The 23,520-nt window shown below is 34.8% G+C and overlaps 1 protein-coding gene, 1 long non-coding RNA gene and 1 other non-coding gene across 5 annotated transcripts in view; all 3 read right to left on the minus strand.

The window, feature by feature from the left end:
* The window catches only part of LOC147567830 (uncharacterized), a 155,892-nt gene that overhangs the window by 57,468 nt on the left and 74,904 nt on the right, over positions 1–23,520 (minus strand). The gene's annotated exons all lie outside the window — the stretch shown is intronic.
* Positions 15,365–20,033, minus strand: LOC147567832 (uncharacterized). 3 transcript variants are annotated; one of them, XM_086654365.1, is made up of 3 exons: positions 19,877–20,033; positions 16,225–16,411; positions 15,365–15,797 (listed from the first exon to the last, which is right to left on the minus strand). In XM_086654365.1, the coding sequence occupies exons 2-3, from the start codon at positions 16,393–16,395 to the stop codon at positions 15,726–15,728; spliced, it is 243 nt and encodes an 80-aa protein (XP_086510491.1). In that variant the 5' UTR covers positions 16,396–16,411; positions 19,877–20,033; the 3' UTR covers positions 15,365–15,725. The 3 variants fall into 3 exon arrangements, with proteins under 3 accessions (XP_086510491.1, XP_086510490.1, XP_086510489.1); XM_086654364.1 differs by lacking the exon at positions 19,877–20,033 and adding an exon at positions 19,019–19,867; XM_086654363.1 differs by lacking the exon at positions 19,877–20,033 and having other exon boundaries at positions 16,225–19,011.
* Positions 20,004–20,077, minus strand: TRNAV-AAC (transfer RNA valine (anticodon AAC)). Its single transcript has one exon. It is a non-coding gene; the product is annotated as a tRNA-Val (tRNA).

Consider the following 23,520-nt stretch of genomic DNA (forward strand, 5'->3'; position numbering starts at 1 on the left):
CGAGCCTCTCAGTTTAGTTACTCGAACAACTAGAGGTAATGGCCATCATTCTACTATCTTCTGTTTGGAAAACATATTCAGAATGGTATTGTTTTTTTAACAGTGCAATCTGTCTGTTGCCACAAATTAAGAACAGATGATTTTGGTCCCGATGTTATGTCCTCTGTTTGTGGACTAATTTGTTGGTTGGTTAATTTGCTTGATTTCATCAGATTCTCTGTGATGTTAAAACAGGTTGAAGGAAATGTTCACTTATGTAACTTCATGTAAACCGATCAACCTTACCTGTTCACTTAAACCAATTACCAATGATGTTAGTTCTTCTCTCTCTGATTATTGTGAATGTGGGACCTTGCCTTCATACTAATATTTCTTATGGTTTGCGATGATCCAAAAAATAGTCATTAGTTGAATAAGGTCAATGAGTCAAGGGAAAAACTAAAACACCAACGGGTCAACCCATTTCAAGTCAATAAGGAGGTGAATCCGAAAGAGGTCTGCCATTCAAGCCCTGAACTAGGGGTCGCCACGATATTCCTAGGCGCCTTAAGCCCTGCCCTGACTCAAATACGACAAAGTCTGTCCTGAGATTTGCGAGAAGTATAGGGAGTCCACGTAAGGAATCCCTATACTTTAGCCTGAAGCATGGGAAGGTAGAATCGTGACTCACGCTTATCGATTTAATCCTGAATCTTATCAAAGATCTCAGTCGGAGAAGATCTCGAGTATTAACCTAATTTGGGCTTCAAGAGTCTCAAAGGGGGAAATATCTCCTAGAGGATCTATCAACTCGGAATGTTATCTATCAAGGACTCTAAAACTGAGGAACTCCCAAAAATTAAAGATACGAGATAACTCCACAGGGAAACCCTAAAGCTCCTAACTACGAAAGAGTAGTCTCAATCCCAGACGGTGGATCCCAACCGACTCATCATCACCGTCTATAAAATGTCATACAACTCTTCTTAAATAAGGTACATACTCGAAGGTTCATTCAATACTCAATCTTTTAATTGCAAGGGAAATCTGATTGTCTTAGGCGTCTGAGAGGTTTCCGAGCTCCTTGCAGGTTGCCCCCAGGTTTCCAGGAACAAGAGCGGGAGAAAAAATTGATCGTAGCTGGAATCAATGGAGTAGATTCATTCCTAAAGACGTGATCCAGCATCAAGTCATCTTTGTTCTGACTGATACCGAAGTGACAAATTTTGACATCAGCAATTTGGATTCAGGATATGGACCCATGCCTTGGTGTACATGTTGTTCTTGCAAACGTGGGGACTACAGATCCTGGTGAACCTTTGCCCCCTATTTCTGTTGTACCTGCTCATGCTCCTGTAGTTGAAGCGGTTCCAACAGCTAAAAAGTCCCGCAAAAGAGATATAGCTCCCGAGGTTTAGATTAATTATGACTTCATCTAAAAATCATGGACAAGAAAAAATGGTCAAATGCGAGATGTATAGGGTAATCAGAGACCCCAAGTCAAGTAGTGGTACCACTGGTTTCAAAAGGCAAACTAAATCTTATTTTAATAGAATGGGATTGAACTAAATCAGTCTAAGGTTGTTGTCAACTGACTTGGGAATATTACTTCTTTTACATTTAGCCAAGCTAGGTCTAGAAAGAAGACAATTAAGTTGATGTAACGATGAAAGTTTCCATTTCAATTTATTGAGGACTCTTACTTTGAGTTTTATCTCAACAATAGCTTTCATTCAAAGAAGAAAAGGAGTCTTTAAGATTGACTCTCGTAAATGCTCCTGACAAAATTAGTTTGACTTACTGATATGTGGTCTTCAAATTATAGGTTAAGTTACTTTTCTCTTATTTTCCCACTTCGTTAGTAAAGACTGGTGTGTTCGAAAAAAGATATTATTTTACACTTTGATGGACGAGCCATACAGGAGATAAGATTACACACTCTTTATGATAGACTTGTTAAATGGAAAATTTCAGATAATTTTTTTGTCTCTTAATGGACATTGCACACACTCTTTATGTTCGTTTTTGTCGTCATATACTTAGTCTTGTTGTTCATGATGGTTTGAAAGTTCCACAATTTCTGGAAATGCTTGATCATCTGAAATTAAACCTTCAGTTCATTAAACTTAGTGAGACTAGGAATGCCCTATTCAGGGCATTGTACGGGGCTAATGGGATGCCTCCAAAGAAACTTCAGCTTGATGTAAAACACAGACGGTACTCGACTTACTTGATGTTGAGTTCGGCTATTCCTTATATGCATGTTCTTACTTCTTTTTTATTTGATTTATCTGTCGCATGTCTTATTTCTCAATCTGATTGGAAGCATGTTGAGTTGTTGCGTAAGTTTCTTAAGACTTACTATGATGAAACTTTTCTGGTGTGAACTATGTTACAACTAACATTGTTTTAAAAAACTTGCTTGAGACGTGCTTGGTATTTAAAGTAATAGACATGATGAGTTGTTTTCGGATATCATTTCTTAAATGGAGGTGAATCTTGTCAAGTATTGGGGTCAGATTCCCCATCTATTTGGCATTGCTTGTGTTATGGACCCAAGGATCAAGAATAAGGTTGGGCTAGTTTTGAATGAGCTTGAATCTTGCTTTGATTCTACAGCTTCGGATTTTCAGTGTTTTTCTGTTCAGGCCTCCAATACTTTAGGTAAGTTGAGGGAAATGCTTTCTGAGTATACACCTTCCATGAATATGCTGCTGCATTATCTTCATCTTCTTCGACTGCAACTAGTCCAGTTGGGTCTTTAGGGTCTGCTACTTCTGATTCTCTAGGGTGTAGCAGGGGGTGCCTTATGGAAAAGAATTGGTCAGACTCAAAAAGATCTTATGGCTTCTACATGAGAGGATAGTTTGCTTTAACTCTGAGCCTGAGCCTATTGCAGATGAAATTGAGTCGTCTAATGTTCTTGGGTGGTGGGTGAGAACGAGAAACGTTGTCGTGTTTTGTCCCAAATTGCTCTTGATGTTTTAACAGTACCTGATCTAAAGTTGCCTCTGAAGCAACTTTTTCTCTAGGAAAGAGAATTTTTGGTGATTATAGGAGCAGTCTTACTCCTAGGATGTTGGAAAGCATTGTTTGCCTAAAATATTGGTACCAAAGTCAATTTAAAGATCGCTTTACTCATTTTGATCCTCTTACTGATTTCTTATCTGAAGGTTGTGATGAGACCATACCAATTCGTCCCAACAGTTCTAGACTCAGTCTCTTTCTTAAGTCAAGAAATTGAAGGTAGTTCCCACTTTTGAGTGTTAACTTTTATATCTTATCTGAATAAGTAATTACTTTATATTTTTCTTAAATGCAATATTTTTTATATGGCAACTTTTTTGATGAAAGGAACTAGCATTAAAAACAAAGCAGACAAGGTCTATAGTGTAAAGCGAAAATAAAAGATGGTACAACATTCTAAATTTTTCTGTGCCCATATCTACGACCCCATTTTGCAAGAGCATCCGCCTGAGCATTGTAGTCTCTAGGAACAAAGGTGAAGATTATGCTTGAGAATTTGTCTTTGAGGTTCATAACTTGATGCATAATATTTTTGGATTGCCAGTGAAGTCCTACACTTTTTCCGTTGATGAAAAGTATTAATGCTTGATTGTCACTCTCTACATGTATGTGGGAGATGTTCAACTGTATGGCCCATAATATACTAGAGAGGATAGCCATGCTTTCGCATTCCTCCGCGTTCTGGCATCGTACTGTGTCAGCTGCTGCTATAATGAAGTTTGACTCTTCATCTCGAATGATACATCCTATCACAACCGGTTCAGAGATTGTGGAAAATGAGGCGTCGACGTTTAGCTTTAGGAATGGTGTCGATGGAGGTCTCCATGTTTGTTGCTTAGTTTTTTCCCTACATTTGTTAGTAATAGTGGACTCAATCTTTAGAGGAGTGGTTGATGTATTATTGATCCTTTCTATCATTTGTCTCGAATTCTGTTTTTCGTAGAAAAACAATTTTCGCATCTAGCTTTCCAAATGAACCAAAGAATTTTGGCGTACAGATTTGCAATTTCCTCGTCTAAATTTTTCCATTGTTGTATTCAGTGATTTACAGTGGTTATTTGATCCGTTCTAGCCTGAAAATGGAACCATATCGCTTTCGCGAAAGTACAATGAAGCATCACATAGTCCAATGTTTCGTTATCATTACAGTTTATACAAGAGTAGGAGTTTCCAATAAACTTTCCGTTTTTTTTCTTTAATTGGTAAACTGTTCGTACAACATTTCCATAAAAAAATGAATGGGAAGCAGGCCCGGCAAACCGAACTAGGGACCATGAACCCCCTCCAGTTTATACGAGGGATCGTATTCAGGTTCCAAATAAAAAACCAATCGTTTTGATCCTGCATAGGGTTAGCACTTCATGTTCTTAGAAAATTGTACATTGATTTAATAGAAAAGTTACCTGATTTAGTCAGCGTCCATGTCGGCCTATCATCTTGGTTGTCCTGTAGATTTATACTCAGGATTGAGCTGCAAATGTCACTGTTAAAACAGTTATTTATAGCATTTATATTCCAGGTATTATTAGTTATGAGTTGAGCTACCCATTCCAGGTTCGATCCGCGTTGATTAGTAAGAGGAGGGGTGATTTGGAATCCAGAAGTCCTGCCAAATATTAATATTTTCTCCTTTGTTGATATCCCAGAAAACCAGACCCTCCATCAGATTGAATTGTTTGGTGATATATTCCCAGTGCCAAGAGTGGTTAGCTTTAGGAGGAGTGGGTTTATGAGACTAGGGGAAGTATTTCCCTTTAAGCACTTGAACCCAGACAGCTTTGGGATTGTTGATAAGGCGCCAGTTAATCTTGTTAATAAAAGCTTGGTTATCAAGAAGGGGAAGACGAAAACCCAGTCCTCCAAGTTTACGAGGCTTGCAGATGGCTGACCAGTTGATGGTGTGGAAAGTTTTAGATTTTCCCCACCTAAAACTCCTTTGGAGAGACTCAATGCTGGTGCAAATGCCTTTCGCGATGGCAAAACACTGCATTTGGTATCGGGGAACAGCCGCTGCGATAATAGATATCACTACCGAGCGACCAGCTTGAGAGAGGAGATGAGTTTGCCATTTGGCAAGTTTGTTTTTTATTTGAGTGAGAAGAGGTCGGAAAGCTTGCTTTTTGTTACGGTCAATGAAAAGATTAGTGTCGAAGTATTTACCACCTGCGGAAGATTGATGAACTTTGAGTGAATGATCATACGTTTAAATTTAGGGTGCTAGTTCTTGGAGAAGAAAATGTTGGATTTAGAGTAGTTGATCATCTGCCAGAAGCGTCGCTGAATTCCTTCAGAAGTCTCACTTTGTACTTTTGTAATTTAAAAATAAAATACCCCCACCCCCTGCCCCCACCCCCCAATACTGTACTATTTTGTAACTTTTTATAACTTGTAAGTTATATTTAAAAAGATAACTTACAATAATGAAACAACAGAAATATGTTTAAAGGATCCGATAAATGTTAACAGAAATATGTTATTAGAGTCTTTGATGTGTTTAGAAGGATCCGATAAATGTTAACAACTTATAATACTTATACTTGAGAATTTTACTAGGTTATCTTAAATTTAAAATGTAAACAATTTTATCCATGTTTTAACACCATAATTTTGATTTCTTGTTTATAATAGTAATGTCTTGTTGCTTCTATTTAGTGCTAGGATTCCTGCCAACATTTCTCTATTGTTTCTAGTAATTTACTTCCTCAACCTAGAATATTACTTTTTGTCCATCTTTGTATATTCTCTCATTGGTTTGAGACATAATGGATTGACTTAATTGTTCTATTGTGATTTTATGTAACAGATTTGAAAAATGCTGGTAAAGTGCGAGAAATTTTGTCAACAACTTTATAGTAGTAGAATTTTAGACACAATTTGCAATATAATTTCACAATAAACTATTTTTTTCCCACAATTTGCCATTTTTCTCTTTTTCTATCGGGATTCAACCAAAACACTCTTGTTAAGTTTTGCTAACGAGTTAGTTTGCTACAAACACATAATCTATAACATTAAAAATTCTTAAAACACTAAAAATATATATATGTGGGTTACAAAAATAATACAAAACTCTACCAAAAGTTTTCGAATGGTAACTGATAGTACTAGATTTCCTATCAATTTTTCTCTTGTCTGTCAGGGCTTCAATCAAAACACCCCTTTTAAGCCTTCCCGACGAGTCGATTTGCTATAAGCACTTATATATAAGATGAACAATTGTAAAAATGCAAAACCACAAAGGAAGGTTAAAAAGATGTTGCAAAACTCTTAACAAAAAATTTCAAATGTTGTAGGCTATCACTAGATTTTCTAACAAATAGTTACATTACACCATATTCCATCTTCTTTTGTTTTTATCTTCTTTACCGAAGATTCACCTGTACGCCCCTTTGTTGTGGTAAAGTCCTTTTCTAGGACTCATTCATATTGTAGATATGTTTGAAGCACGATCCTTTGCAGCACTCGAAGATCCACCATCTACGTTTATTTTATTTTTTTTAAGCTTCAATCTCGCTATTTTATCAGAATCTGCAAAACACTAGCCAAAAAACAGAGATAGTGTTTTAAATATGCTATATTCTCTTACTAAAAACCAAATAAATATGCATTCAAGTTGAGGATTAGCCAAAATAAAAGAGATTCGGGGTTAGGTTGTAATGAATCATTAGATTTTATTAGAATCTTCAAAATTCTAGATAAAAAAAAAATCAAAATATGATATTAAAGTTGATTTATTATAGAGCTAAAGCCCAAATTTAGGTTTTTTTTCTAGAATCAATAAAATGCTAATGAAAAAAACATAGGGTTTATGTCCAATGCTAAACCAGGTTTGGGTTTTATTAGAATCTTTGAAATGCTAACAAAATTTATGGTTTTACTATAATCAGAATTAATCATGATGAAAACAAAAATCACATACCATATTGAACAAAACTACATTTAGATAAAAAAAAACCCTAGATTTGAGAGATAGTTAGATTAGAGAGAGACAGAGGGAGACATAGAGAAGTTTCTGCCCAAAAATAAATTAGAGATAAGAGAGAGTAATACCTAGATTACTCTCTGTAAAAAATTTATGGTCTTCTCCAGCGCCGGCGAAGAAGAGATTAAAGAAGGAGATAGATGAAGTTTCTACTGGTCAAGAGGTTCTTCTTGGTGAAGTTCTTAAATTTTTCTCGGTCAAGAGTATAGAGAAGTAATTCTTGAATTAGAGGGAGATAAAGATAGTGTGGAATTAATTAATTCCTATAATATCCTATCAGAGTATATCATAATTGGACAAACTTTTAACTAGACTATAAATTTTAAGAAACTGAAAAGGTAACTTTTTTTTTTCTAATTAGGATGAATTTTTTAAGATTCATGATAGGTTAGAGAAAAAAGATAAAAATAACAGTTAGATAAGTAATTAATCCCAGTGGATCAATTTTCTATTTAATACTATCTTTAGACTCTAAACCCATTGACCCGATGATTTTGGATCCTAAATCCATCCACTATAAAAGAATTAGTATGTACAAGTAAAAAAGTATATGATCTATAGTTTGTAATGACTTCTAATTTTTACCGATTTCAACAAAAAAATTGTTTTGTCTTAAAGATAATTATTTAGTGTTAGTTAAATCTATCATAATATATCTTATACTATTCACAAATTCTTTGGGGACATATAGTCTCAGAAATAAGATTAATATAAATTTATTTCATATATAGATTATTCAATTTATGATTTTATTCCAATATACCAAACATGATCTTAGTAGTTTTGACAAAAAAAATAAATCTAAGGAGATAAGCTCAATTACCACTTATTGAAGCTGGTAAACTCAATTACTTATTATTGTTGAGGGGGTGAGGTAAAAAAAAAACTAGAAATTATTAGGGGGGTCAGGTTTTAGGTCCAAAATCACATGGTTAATAAGCTGAGAGCCCAAAGATTGTATTAAATAGAAATCTTTTGATCCAAAGAAAATCGATCACAACACTCTCTTCTTCAGTTCACCGAGAGAAAACCTAGAGAAAATTCATCGACACTTTTTAGTCACCAACTAGAGAAAACCTTGAGGACCATGATGCTCAATGAGTTAAATTGCCTCTTTTACAATATTCTCGTTTTTTTTTTCAACGATAGATTGTTGCACCGTGCATGATTTTGTTGTTCTTATTCTTAAAGGTATGAGATCAATCTTTTTCTTAAAAAATATCTTTCAGATCTTACCCCACTCTTTCTCTCTCTACAATCTTGTTTTCTCAAGAAAATTTGCATAAAAAGTAATTATATATTTTGCACACTTTTTTGTATATTCTCATAGCATTTTCTTGATTTTAACAGCATATTTACATTTTGTAATTTTCTGACTTACCATAAAATCATCTACATTTCGTAATTTTCAACGAGTGACACCCTAAAATTTCTTGTAGCACTTCTTAAATTTTGCATAAATTTTGGAAATGTTACCAACATTTTTCTAGACTCTGACAAAAAATAACATATTTTACCAATATAAGAGCGTTACTCTCGAAATGACTTTATCAGCAGTAGAACTGTACAGATTTTCCGAAAGTTTTACATTTCGATTCTTTTACGTTTTTTTTATTTTATCATTCCATGAATTACAAGCACTTGTTTGCACACTTATATATTTTACAAATTTACAGACGAGATTATGGTTGTATGTGATTTTGAACGTGGATGAACTTGTGGACTAATATAACTATAAGCATTTCTGTGATATCTTTTAGCCAAAGATTTAACAATACAAGCACAAAAAATGAGAGTTGAATTGACTTGTTTGTTACTAGATGAATTGAAGGACAAATGAAAAAAATTAAGTTATTAGTTCTTGTAATGGATTATATTGATTATGTTCTAATGAGTTCCTCTTAATTTTAAGTACTCTAAAGTTTACTACAAATATCATGAAATACGATAAAAATGTTAGATTTAATGGAAAATGTTAAAAGATATCACAAAAATGCTAGAAATATCAAAACGATTTCAACAATATCTTTTGATTATCTTTGAGTATATCCACATAATGTTTGGTCTACATGGGTGAAGATAGGATTGCATGAGTCTTTCTTAATTATTCCTCATTTCATATAAGAGGCAGTACAATTTTGTTCGCTAACATCTATTTCATGATCGGGTAACATGTGCATTTACATAATAAATAAACATTGAATGGTATGAAAGCATCGTAAAAGAAGAAAAATGTAAAACTTAAGGGGGAGATCTATATACTTCTATTGTAGTTAAATTCAACTTATTTACATTTGTAAAAATATGATGGATTTTCAGAGTTTAGAAGATGTTGGTAGAGTTTCCAAAATTTATGCAAAACTCAAAAAAATGCTACAACAAAATGTATGATTTTGTTTTTAACAACGCATATTATGTTGTTAGAATCAGTAAAATGCTATATAAATATTGAAAGTGTCAGCATAATATATATCAGTTTACATGCCTATTTTAAAAAACAAGATTGATTATTTATTCTAAAAATATAGTTGTGATGTTAAAATCAGTAAAATTTTTGAAAAAAAATTGAAAATTTTGTTAATATAAACTAAGTAACTCAAAGAACATGTTCTTGTTTGAATCAAGAAAATGCTAGATAATAATTAGGCTTTTGTTTGCTTACTCTAACTTAGTAATAACACATGTCATATATAATTATGTTGTTAAAATCAATAAAATGCTAGGAAAATATTGAAAATTGTTTTAATCTCATTTAAGTATCTCAAAAAATATGTTATATATAAGTATGTTGTTGAAATCAATTAAATGTTAGTAGATACTCCAGCACATGTCACGCATATAATGTTAGTAAAACTAGAAAAATATTGAAAACGTCAGCAAAATACATATCAGTTTACAGACATATTTTTAATGAAACGATTGTAGTGATTGAAAAGTCAACTTCTCTTTTTACCGAAGAAGTGAGAAGACATTCACATTTAAATTTGTTGTTAGAATTGAAAAAATGCTACAAGAAGATTCCATATATTTTCATATGAAAATACCTTAATGATGAATCTTGACAACAATAAATTTTGGAAAATAAATTTATTGAGAGAAAATAAATTTATAAAAGGGCAATATTGAGAGAAAATAAATTTCTTGAGGCTTGGGGCCCACAAAATAAGTACACTTTTTTGGATTCATTTTACATTTCATATATTATTTTGATCTTATAGTCTTTATTGGTTTAGAAGTGGATATATGGTTAATTACCTCCCCTTTTTGGATCTTATTAGATTAAAAAAAAAAAATTTTGAGGAGACAACAACTTCGCCTAAAAATAGAAATTAAATGGCAAAAAAAGTCTATTTAATATCAAATGGCAAAAAACTCCAAAAATATTATGAGGTATGAAATAAAGAAATTATGAAATTGGATTTATGAACGAAAAATAAGATAGATATGTTTTTTCGACATTTTTTTCTAACAGTTTTTACTAATTCAATTTTTGGGGAACATTTTTCACTTTTCTGTATCCTTCTAATTTTATCCAATGCTTCTGAAGGGACGTAAATATTTTTCTTCATCACTTTTTTAATTTTGTTTTTCTCTTTTTATTGTTTTGTTCAAAAATTTAGGGCCTTAGTTGTTCTTCTTTAACATTTTTTTTCATAGTTTTTTATTTGTTTTTAGAAGTTTTTGCACTCGGGTTTTCTTCTGAATTTTTTTTTACATCTTTTTCCAGACAAGAGCATCCTATTGTTTGTCCCTAACTTTCTACAGTTTTCACAACATAATTGTTTGTTACTAAACACTATTTTTTTCTGTATTCATTTTCTTAGTTATTCTAAGAAAGAAAAGGCTTTCTACTGTTTTTTCTATCTACAATGTCTTTTACCTCTTTTCTTTTTTAGGTAAAAAACATATTTCTATTTCTTTAAGATAGTATGTCTACGATGATGGTTGAATGATTTAAATAAAAGTGATCTCATCAAAATATAATAGTATTCTTACAACATACTAAAAACAAATCTGTTCAAAGAAAGATTATATCTCAACATATTATGAATTTTTTTCGACTAACGATATTATTTTTACAACATACTATAACCTTTAACTACGAAACATTTTACAACAATAGTTTAAAGTAATATCAGATAAAAAATACAAAATGAATAACAAACACATCAGTTTTACTAGTTTTCGACAATATTGCCACTTAAGTGTAGTTTGTTTTATTTTTCAAATCCAAATCTGAATTAGTTTTACTTATAATTTTAGCTATTTGCATGCTATTATCTTAAGATCTTGAAAAACACATATATGTGTCCAATGCATGTAAATTTAGCTTATAAAACCAGTTTAAATTTGATAAAGAAGTCTCAATTAATTTATTAGAAAAGTTAACATATGAAAAATACTCAAACTACACATGTAAATTAAACATCAATTGATTCGAATTTCAAATTCAGAAGATATTGAAGTACGAGACGGATCGAGATGAAAAGATCCGACGAACAAGATGAGTCCAAGATATTGGAAGATATGAAAGATACGGAAGGTATAGTTTCTTGTATTTATGATATCTCTTATAACTATCTAATGGTAATATTTGATACTCCATAAATAAGAGATGGATTCTAGAAGTCTAATCATTCAATTACTGTAAAGTATCACCGCAGTTTTGGAATAAAATATAACCGTTGTGACTTTATTCGATGATGTAGTTCGTGAATATCCGACTGAACCTCGATAAATATGTTGTTTTTTGTTTGGACTTATTAACCGACAGCATGTCTCTCCAATCGGGATTAACTAACATCAGAGAAAACACAAATGGAAAAGGATTAATATCCTACACTATGTGTAAAAGCTAAAATTTAGCTTGATCTAATTCCGCTTTTCCTTTTTTCTTATTTTAAAAATGGGGGGTTTTGTCCTTTTTGTCATCCTTCTTACATTTTATGAAGACCACATAAGAGAAGGCAAATGGTATGGAACTCAAAAAGATAAAGCAAGAATAAGAAAGAAAATCCTCTTTGTAACTTTGGGTCATAAGAGTGGATTAAGGGGCCGGTTATCACGAAAAGCCAATGCTTAATTCTAAATTAGCTTATTTACTTTTCATGAAGCAATTCATTTAAACTTTGGATTCTTCTAGTAATTATTAAGTTAATACAGATTATATTGGAAAAGAAAACCCCATCACAAATTTACAGACCCATAAATATATGACAATATAAGCATCCACTTTAGGCTTAAAAAGGCAGTGTATTCAGCTCTTTCCCGGACCCTTGACCCGTTTCATATACTTTATTGAACAAGATCCCTAATATATGTATTTTTGGGTTTTATTTCCTAAATAGCCCTTAACTTTGTGATCAGATTCCTGCCTAGCTCCTAACTTTATCAAATATTCTCATATGACCCCTTTTTTCAGTTACTGTTAGCACACCGTTAACTAGTCATCACCTTCTCTCTCTGCCACCTCATCTTATCGCCACCTCATCGTCTTCACCGCCGAGAGTCGGCGGCCGGCGACCTTCAAACATTATTTTTTTTTCTCTCCTCACTCTAAATTTTTTTTTCTCCTCTCTATCTCTAATCAAATCTAGAGAGAGGAGAAAAAAAAGGAAAAAAAAAATTTAGAGAGAGGAGAGAAAAAAAAAAATAATGTTTGAAGGTCGCAGGGCGGAAAAGTGAAGCCGATGAGGTGGCAGAGAGAGAAGATGAGATGGCAGAGAGAGAAGATGAGAAGGTGATGACTAGTTAACGGTGCGTTAATAGTAACTGAAAAAAAGAGACCATATGAGAATATTTGATAAAGTTAGGGGTTAGGCAGGAAGTTGGTCATAAAGTTAGGGGCTATTTGAGAAATAACCCTTTCTTTTTTTTCTTTCCACATTGTCATTTTTTTTGTTAAAATATTAAGTACCCGAAATGGATTATGTCCCATGTCTCTAATCACTAGAGGTATACTGTATATTCGAGTCGATAATTCATAAAGTGTTAGATAAAAGAGGGCGGAAATCCAATTAATAAAACGTAAATTAGCTTTGATAAAACTATATATTCAGTATTACTATCGTCAAAATATCTTTTCGCCTAATAACTTTTGGTGCATCCCTTACCTACCATTACTAAAATCAACACTAATATAATTTCAGTAATAGAAATGCTATTTGGCTTGAAAATAGGAGCCAACCACATTACGAAAGCTGGTTGGCTCTTGGTTCGTATGTGGAGAGAAAACACACTCGGACCAATACTTTCAGGTTGTGGCCGAATCTCATTTTCGGGCCTAATAACATTTCCGTTTGAATATGGATACTCTTACTTTTAGACTTACAAATGGTGCATCATTTAAATGTTGTAATTATATTAATTTATGGGTTAATCGTGGCTCCTACTATCTCAGACAATCCACCTAACGTGAATTTATTCATACCACTGTCAAATTATGGATCCAATTAAGTAGTGTAAAAATCTAAAGCTAGAGAGAGTTAGACAAGATCTGATGATTAAAAGAAGAGGAAGGGAGAAGAAGAAACAACAGAGGAGGCAGAGTTGGTGGTGTTGGAATCTAATTCCCTATCTTGACAGAATATTACTTTTACTCATTTTCATGCAAATAAAGCGACCCCCTCTTCTCTCTCCTACATACATTGCTGTCCTGTTTAGAGAGAGAGAGAGAGAGAGAGAGAGAGAGAGAGAGAGAGAGAGAGAGAGAGAGAGAGAGGACAATAGGTTTAGAGAGTTGTAAAGGGGAATAGCTATATGTAATATAATGTATGCTAACGCGTTCAGCTTTTACCCCCATTCAATTTTCTTGTCATCTCCCAGACCCACACTGCATGCCAATGGGCCCCTGTACCTTTCCTTCATGTGATAAAGTATATTATAAAATTTCATTTTGTTTCAATTCCTTTATTCTTCTATACTAGTCTATTGAGCTGATATATACTCCCAACATGTGACTCGGGTATGCATATCTCTATATTTTTTTGATGAAATATGCATATCTCTCTATTGGCGTTCCCTTTTTTACCATTAGATTTTTTTATAGGAAATTGGTACGAACCGAAAATATTCTTGTTGTTACACTTAATATATTGTCCATTTGGTCACGTGATAATATAATGGGTTATTTTCCGAATAGCCCCCAACTTTGTGACCAACTTCCTATCTGGCTCTCTATTTTAGTAATAATTTCTGTATGACCCCTTTTTTCCGTTATCTTTAACATTCCGTTACTCTCTCTCCTCCATCTCGTTTTCTCTCTCTGCCACATCATCTTCGCACGACACATCATCATCTTCTCCCGCAGGGTCGCCGGCCGGCCAAATTTCCGGCCGGCGGCCTTCAATTTTTTTTTTTCTCTCTCTCTCTCTAAATTTTTTTTTTTTTTTTTTAAAGTTCGCTACTCTCTCTCTCTCTAAACTCCGACGAAGGGGGTTTCCCTTCGCCGGAGAGTCTGTTCGTGATGAACAGATCTAAAAAAAACAAAAAATTTGAAGGTCGCCGGCCGGCGACCCTGCCGGAGAAGATGATGATGTGTCGTGCGAAGATGATGTGGCTGAGAGAGAAAATGAAATGGAGGAGAGAGAGTAACGGAATGTTAAAGATAACGAAAAAATGAGACCATACAGGAATTATTGCTAAAGTAGGGGCCAGACAGGATGCTGGTCACAAAGTTGGGGGCCATTCGGGAAATAACCCTAATATAATTCATTCAATTTTTAGCAAATCTTAACATTTGTATCAATTGATTCTAATCATCAAAGTTTCATGTGATTGATGTAATTGAATTACTAGTGAAGAGATTTTTATAAGAACATCTAATGTATATACATCTGTATGAGATACCTTTAGAATCTTTTATACTTTTCTTGACGCGGTTTTGTTTTTGTTACTATTAATAGTCTTAATTTTGTATTTTTCTTCCTAGCAATTGTGGCACTTTTCTTTTGTTGAAGTGCAATTGTGGCACTTAGATCACCCATCCTTCTTTTTTTTGCTATTCTTTTACTTATTTATTTCCCTAATGGGTACTAGTTAGGTATATTTAATATAGTGTCGCCTAATCTCAAAATGATTAAAAAAGGTTCTAGTGGTATCGCAAGGTTAGCTTGAAATTGACATAATTTTATGCTAAAAAAGTGTATGAGACGGAGACTGAACCTTTCAACTTGAGAGTCCGTTTTAATTATCTGATATTTCTAATCCTTTGTTTAACATCTATATAATCTAAAATTCGAATGTTATGATTAAATATGATAAGCTTCTTCTAAGCTTACTGGATATTAACTCTGAAAACAATACTGATGCATCTGGGAAGAAAAGAAACTAGATATACAATAAGGCCATGTTGTACCGTGACTAAAAGTATCTCAATTCATCCAAAAAATAAACATTCAAATTAATAAAAAGAAACCATCGGAATTTAACAAAACCAACGTGCGACTTAGACAGACGTCCCATCACAAGCTGTCTGCTGTTAGTTACATAATATGGATTTTGTGTAATATCCGATGAATATCAAACTTAAGACATCAAGACAAGAGATTACCTCTTATAACCAGACTAGATGAGAAAAGCTAACAAAGCATTTCATATAAATACTCAAATTTATGGTTCAAAATTTGCTCCAAAACATGGATGACCTGGAAATTCCTTTTCATCGTTGCAGTTAAAGAATAATCTTCAAGCAGTTCTATAAATGAATGAAGCTAAGAATGTCGTATCAATTGAGTGGCTATTTCCTTCCTCTACTAAGCCTATGTAAGTGGTAATTGATACTTCCCCAAGGCTTTCTGCTCTGGCTAGACTGCAAGTATAGTCACGAAAGGACAGACATTAATTCTCGATGAAATGGTATTACGAGAAAATACAAAAGAGTAGATTGTGACTCTGAAATATGGGGGTTTATGAGAAAGGAAAATTTTCCAAAACTCCCATGCCAAATCTTCTTTCGTAAAAAGGATAAATCAAGGGTTTTTCAGGCTTCAACTCTGTATGTATATTTCGCACAAGTTTTCATAGTTTGCTCATGTTTTTGCGCAGTTTGAATAGTTTCCGTAGGAAAGCCAACAAACAAAGATTGACATAATCTTTAACCACAGCCAAAAGGAAATTGGGTATTCGCCAAATTTCATTTTATGGTGATTAGACAACATCGTTTTAGATATGAGAACGAAAGAAAATGGAAACTGAAGAGGCAAAATTCATAACTGGAAAATCAAAATGACACTCACTTGAGAATCCATACAAGATTGCAAGAGCTCCTTCTGCCGGGCACACTTTTCATCACTGTTCTGGTTAAGAGACAGACAATTCAGAAATGCTAACATCTCCTTCATGCAAGGTTTTCGCAGAGTCCCAAACTTCTTTGGGTTTATGTACAGCCCACCAGCTTTCCTTCCCATGCTTCTAAAGTTTAAGCTGCTCATGTTCAAAAATGGAATTAATTTATTTTTTTTTGTTTTTTGAAACACCAAGTGAACCATTTTCATTAATAAGTGTTAAATCACAATGTTACATGGACGATAATTCTTATTTCTCTCCTCTGAAAACTTCATGAGAGTTACATACCTTTAAATGCAAAGTGCCTCATGAAGAGAAAGAAATGGGACTAGACACCGACTCGATAAAATGACCCTAAAGGTCGAAAGATGAAAAGATCCTAAAGATCGCGAATGAAAAGACCCTAAAGGTCGAGAATGAAAAGACCCTAAAGGTCGACAAAATAACCAGAAAAAAACTAAAAGGACCACCGTCGCTGTCACCGAAAACCGCTGATGTCACCAGAAAACCACATCCGTCACCAGAAAACTGCTTTCGTCACTGGGAAACCGCCGTCGTCACCGGAAAACCGCCGCCACCATAGAGGAATGACCTTCCTTTTCGACCTCTCTCTGCCCCATCTCCACCGCCACAGATACACCACGAATCACACCACCACCACTAAACACCAGTCAACAACACCACCACAAAACATCACATCACCCACCTCCATCACCATCATCACCATTAAACCCATCCATATCTCCACATTACCACCACCGCCACTGATTCACAGAACCCGCCACCACCATCGCCGCCACTAACACCACGTTACACTCCACCAGGTCCGAAACCAACCCCACCACGAATCACACCACCACAGCCAGATCTAGCCATTAAATCAAATCATTCCACCACCATATTCAACCCCACCACCAAACGCCACTGGATTTCCACCAGATCCGAAAACACCACCAACCCTAAACCCGTTTCCACAACCAGATCATGCCATCAAATCCACCACCATATCCAAACCACCACCACCAATACCAGTCAACACCACCATAACCGATCACCAACACCACCATTTAACCCATCACTACGAAACCCGCCACCACCACAACCAGATCTTCCCCAAAGTCAAAACACGCCACCACATACCACCAAAATATAAGAGAGAGAGGGGAAAAAAGACTGAACCCTCCCCAAAACTGGCGAGGGTATAACTAAAACAAAAACGATAGGTTGCTTATTGAGAGAAAGAGGGAAGGAGGAGATTCAAAGTAGATTGGATAAGAGAGAAGGATTTGAACAAAGATTACAAAGGGGTGGCGCCACCGGCAGTTCCAAACCTTCAGCCCGGGAGCAAAAGTAGTTCCAAACTCAAGTTTGTTATTATACTCAAAAAATAAGAATGGAATTAAATTAAATCAATGTAAAGAGAACTCATAGTTCAATGGAACTCTTATTTCGACTATATTTTATCCGACAAATTGCACTGCATGTAAAACAGAAGGCACTCAAGCGAGCTATTCAAAATAAACCAGAAAATATATTCATAACATTCTCGGCATACAAAAATCTTGAGGCATGAGAAGCTAGCATTGTCCTAGTAAAATTACAAGGTCAAAGAACGCCATCTATGTCATGTCGTGACCTTAATGCGCAGTCTCTCCTGTTTATGCCTACTCAAAATTTCTAAAACTTGCATCAGTTTGAAACAAGTAATTTATATGCAAGGAAAAAAGCCAAATAAAGTTAGCTCAAGTGAGTAAAGTAGCGCAAACCAAACACAATCAAGCAGGTAGTGGGTACAAAACAATACGACAAGGTCGCCACATGTTCAATCACAAACTGAAAAGCCGGACGCCTAATGCCTTGCGATCTTATTATAACGACGGTATGACGGTCAGTGTACTAAATATGTAATCAAGTAGAAGAATCAAACATCACATGGTTACTTTTATGATTATGCAATATCTTCGTAAAAATTTTGGTCGTTAGATCTACTTGACAATGAAGAAAAAGAAAGAAGTCAATGTTAAATTCGAACGAAAAGATATCACCCTTGATCAAGAGAAAATTCGGAAGAAGATTCCCATAAAGAAATCAAAGCGCAGCCTTTGGGTTATGATTCCGTTAGCAGTTTGTTGGTGTATATGGAAGGCTAGAAACGATGGCACCTTTAAGGACTCCTCCAATGCCTTCAAGGTGGAGGAGGAGGATGTGTTGGGGGTCCTATTCCATTGGAGTAGATCCTTGGGTTGGGCTAGGGCATATTCTTACTTAGACTTTGTGTCGAATTGGGGGGGTATCATTAGCATGTAATTGTACTAGTGATATCTCTGTTCCCTTGTACAGTTCCTTTTTCCCTTATCAATATTAATTCAAAGTTTTCAAAAAAAAAAATTGTCACCAATTACACGTATATGAACTAATGTCATTGACGAAGCTGAAGATCTGACATGGGTTTAAAAGGGAAATAGCAGAAGATAATGCTTGTGGATCGGGATGTAATCGATGACACACTAGATAAACAATTTCTTTCAATTAGACAAATTTCAAACCCTTTTACACGAAAGACTATAATGGATAATGGAAATAACCCTAGCTACCACCAATGCCTGTAAGCGAGGTGTTTAGTGGTCCAAACTCCGAATAACTTAAAAAAACAACAATACTAACAAATTCAGCTTAGGTTTCTAGTGATTATATTATTGTTCTTTAGATCATTTTCCATACAAACACAAAGGAATGAGCAGTTACCCTGGGAGCTCTGAACTTGTATAATCTTTCTTGATTAACATTTACTGCATTATCAACATCAATAGCCTAAACTTATTCTGCAATACTGTTCTTGATAAAATTAAATTAGAAAAGATCAAAATTTTGAAACAATATATAGAATGAAAGATGATTATATTATTGTTCTTGATAAAAACAACAATACTAACCAATTACACGTATATGAACTAATGTCATTGACGAAGCTGAAGATCTGACATGGGTTTAAAAGGGAAATAGCAGAAGATAATGCTTGTGGATCGGGATGTAATCGATGACACACTAGATAAACAATTTCTTTCATTAGACAAATTTCAAACCCTTTTACACAAAAGACTATAATGGATAATGGAAATAACCCTAGCTACCAATGCCTGTAAGCAAGGTGTTTAGTGGTCCAAACTCCGAATAACTTAAAAAAACAACAATACTAACAAATTCAGCTTAGGTTTCTAGTGATTATATTATTGTTCTTTAGATCATTTTCCATACAAACACAAAGGAAATGAGCAGTTACCCTGGGAGCTCTGAACTTGTATAATCTTTCTTGATTAAAATTTACTGCATTATCAACATCAATAGCCTAAACTTATTCTGCAATACTGTTCTTGATAAAATTAAATTAGAAAAGATCAAAATTTTAAAACAATATATAGAATGAAAGATGCCAAATTTCAATATAAGGTATGAAATCTGGGAAAACTTGGGGTTATTATAGTGGAAAGAAGAAAAAAAAATTTAGTCTTGCGAATAAAGATGGTTGGAGGAAACCCTAGTTTAAGTAATGATTTGTCTTATAAACCTTAGAAGTAAGATAGAAGGGAGAAAGAGAGATCTTACTGTTAAGAACAAAGAAGGAGAGTTGCGATCTTCTTCCCTGATTTTCTTGTTTCACTAGAGTAAAAATAAAGGGGGATTATTGAGAGTTTGAGACAATAGTTAAAATTGGAAAATAAAAAAATAATGATGGCTTCGCCCGGGTTCGAACCGGAGACCTTCAGTGTGTTAGACTGACGTGATAACCAACTACACCACGAAACCGCTGTGTCTGTTCCAAGATTAAATCTATTTTATCCATTTGTGTAGTGGGAGAAGATTACACACAATGGTGCAGTATAACTTTTTTTTTTTGTTGAATTAATGGTCCAGTACTCCAGTATAACTAGGTTATTTTTATGCAAAAAGTATGAGTGGGAAGATAGCACACGTCGGTCTGAAATTGTGATCCTGGATGGGATCTGATACCTGACTTGAATGTAAGAACCCACCGCACCACTAAACACGGGGAAGCCTAACCTAGTTCCCCCCTTATAATATCAGTTGTATATATAACTACTAGATACGACCTGTGTCTCTGCTGGTATGGATACTTTATTTTATTTATTTTTATTTTTTTTTAGAGTACGGATACTTTGTTGAATGCAAGATGAACAAATATATGAATTTAAAATGCAAAAATCACTTAAAAAATTTTATCGATCTCAAAATTTTGACTTAGACTAATGAGTTTGAATCCCAATAAGCAAGAGAAATATAAATTGTAGAAATGTTTCATTAAGCACTTAAAGCGTTAGGAATACATTAGGGTTCTACCAATATAATGGAAAATGCATGTGCATTGTAAGTTTGAGAAAAGAAGGAAAATAAATCATTAGAGAAATGCGTAAATGCATATTCATATCAGTGGTAGTAGATTTATAGCTACAATAAACTGGAGTAAAAAAAATGTAAAATAAGTTTAGTATCTTTAGAGAAGGATCACCGCTTTTATGCAATTCCAATGTCAGTTGTCTGTGGCAGTTCGTTGTGTCGATACTGACAGGGATTCCTGTTTCGACTATCTCCCTCCAGTGGTAGCACACTCACGAGGATCAAGAAGTCCTTCATTATGCGAATTTTTCATCAATGTTACGGTCAAGCCTATTATCATGATTACACAGTACGTGATTCAAATAAGTTAAAAACAAATTTAGCTTACTTTTCAAAATCATAGTGTATTTGGAAGCTAATTTAATTGAATGAAACTAATAAAGCATAAGGGAATATAGTTTGAAGACACGACAACAACCTTCAACCATTTACAAAACGTATGACCATCGATGTCTCTTCAACTTTCCGTAGTACCTCACCTACAAGGCACGTGAAAAAAGATATTTAAGTTCATCTTTACTAATATAAATGATACAAACCTATATAAAAGAAAATACATGAAATCAAAAAATTCATCATATTGAATAGAAAGACTTACCCAATGTCTGTAAATCAAGCCTCAAGTTAGGCACACCTAGCCTGATTAGAACACATGGCCTCTGGTAAAGCTAAATTGTTGTTGTAATCTACTATGGCGTCAACAAAATCTCTTTATAAGGTTCTTTTAATATGTAATTTTAACAACAAATAAAAGTGTAAAACAGTAATCCGGATTCAAAATTTAAGGGTAAATCTCAGGAACTCTTATCTTTGGGTATCAAATATTCACTAAATTCGTTAAGTTTCATCGCCTTTCAAAAGAAGTATAAGCACCAATAACAACAAAACCATGCTTTTTACCCGAGAAATTTTGGTGCTTGCTACCTGAGATACCCTTGACTCTTCAATTCCGTGTGAGCTTCCACAATCCTCCTCCCACATGTCGAAAATGAAAATTAGTCTAAGAGAGAAGGAACTAAAGGCCAAAATCAAATCAACAAGATTGACAATCAATACAAATAAAAATGTTCAAAATACGACTTGCTTACATCCAAGAATTATCTGTTTATCGTTTACTGTAAGCATTTTTTGTGGCTACAAGTAGAGCTGGAAACCGAGACGGGCAGGACCCCCTCGCGAGTAAAACAAGGTTCGGTCCGGGCGTATTCGACAACAAAACATAATGACCACCAAAATATTCGGACCGGGCTAAGCGGGCAAAACATTCATTTTCGCCTGCCATTGCATGCCCGAGCCTGGTTGTTATATCAGGCATGCCAAATTTCGGGCGGGTAATACTCGTGTAACCCGCGTAATGCCCTCAGGAATGCTTCCCGTAACCCTAAGTATATTTCAAATTAGGAGCCCAAGTTGTAGGCTCTAGGCCCATGAAAACTTTAGATGAGATGTTGAAAACTTGAGGAAGCTTATAGAAGTTCAAGTCTCTTTCCATCTCTAGCAATTTCAGATGTGGACTATATTTGTCTTACTAATGTGAGTCTTGCTTTGAACTTAGTCCCACATGAAAAATAAGTATAGAAGTGAAGTATTTTGAAGGCTATATAGCTAGCCTTCATGCTAAGCAGGCATTTTTAACTTAATCCCACATGAGAAGTTGAACACTATGTAGCTAGCCTTCATGTTAAGCAAACATTTTTAACTTAGTCCCACATGGAAAGTTAGCGATAAAAAGAAAGATTTTGAACATTACATATCTAGCATGTGAAACGAAGTAACCAAGTCAACTTTGTACCATATGCGGGCTACATCGGACTTTTATACGGTCCGGATTCGGGCAGTCAGGCAGACTGAGATTGCAACTAGAGCCCGTTCGTTTTCTCTAGTCGGTACGGCGCGGGTTATGCCCGAAGCGGGCAACGGGCGCCGCTTAGCCCTTCGGGCCGCAGGTACCCGCTCCGGGTTTGAGGACCGCGGGTTATTTTCCCAGCCCTAGATACAAGGAGTTCATTAGAAAACCTCCTAGTACAATTTTACTAAAGAAACAGTTTAAGATGCTGGGGAAAAATCAAGGCCAGCGCTTTGGGGAAAGCTAAATAGTTTCCGTGGTGTGAAGACTTGGTAAAAAATTGGTCAACTTTGTTTAACAATTTTATTTAGGGGGAAAGCAAAATACTTCTCCACCTCAGCTCTCTCTCTCTCTCTCCACCTCACCTCACTCTCTCTCCACCTCACCTCTTTATCTTTTCCGATTAGGTCGCTGGCCGGAAAATTTTCCGACCGGCGACCATGAAAAAAAAAAAAATCACTCTCTCTCTCTCTAGAAACTCCGGCGAAGGGGTTTCCCTTCGCCGGAGTTCCGGTCTGTTCTTCAACAGACCCGATCTGGTCTGTTCTTCAAAAGACCGGAACTCCGGCGAAGGGAAACCCCTTAGCCGGAGTTTCTAGAGAGAGAGAGAGAATGACAAATATATATTTTTTTTTTCATGGTCGCCGCCCGGAAAATTTTCCGGTCGGCGACCTAATCGGAGAAGACAAAGAGGTGAGGTGGAGTGTTTTTTTTTTTTTATTTCCCCTTAAAATTTATTTCCTCAGAAAATTTCTAAAATTTTACATATTCCCTCGGGCAGTGATTAGATGAGCTTGAGCTCATACCCGGAGGTATGAGCTCTAGCCATCTACGGTTGGGATTACCCAAAGAAACCGTGAGATGTTGAAAGGTTAGGAGGGATACAGCTCATATCCCTTATTTTTCTCCATATATTAAGGCTAATAACTATTGTCCATGAAAATCTAATTATTTACTAAGTTGCCACTAGTGTACTAAATTCACCCTC

This window comes from Eschscholzia californica, unplaced genomic scaffold (genome assembly GCF_041429995.1).
Source record: "Eschscholzia californica isolate CP2 unplaced genomic scaffold, dmEscCali1.0.p SCAF_1, whole genome shotgun sequence".
NCBI classification, from domain to species: Eukaryota; Viridiplantae; Streptophyta; class Magnoliopsida; order Ranunculales; family Papaveraceae; genus Eschscholzia; species Eschscholzia californica.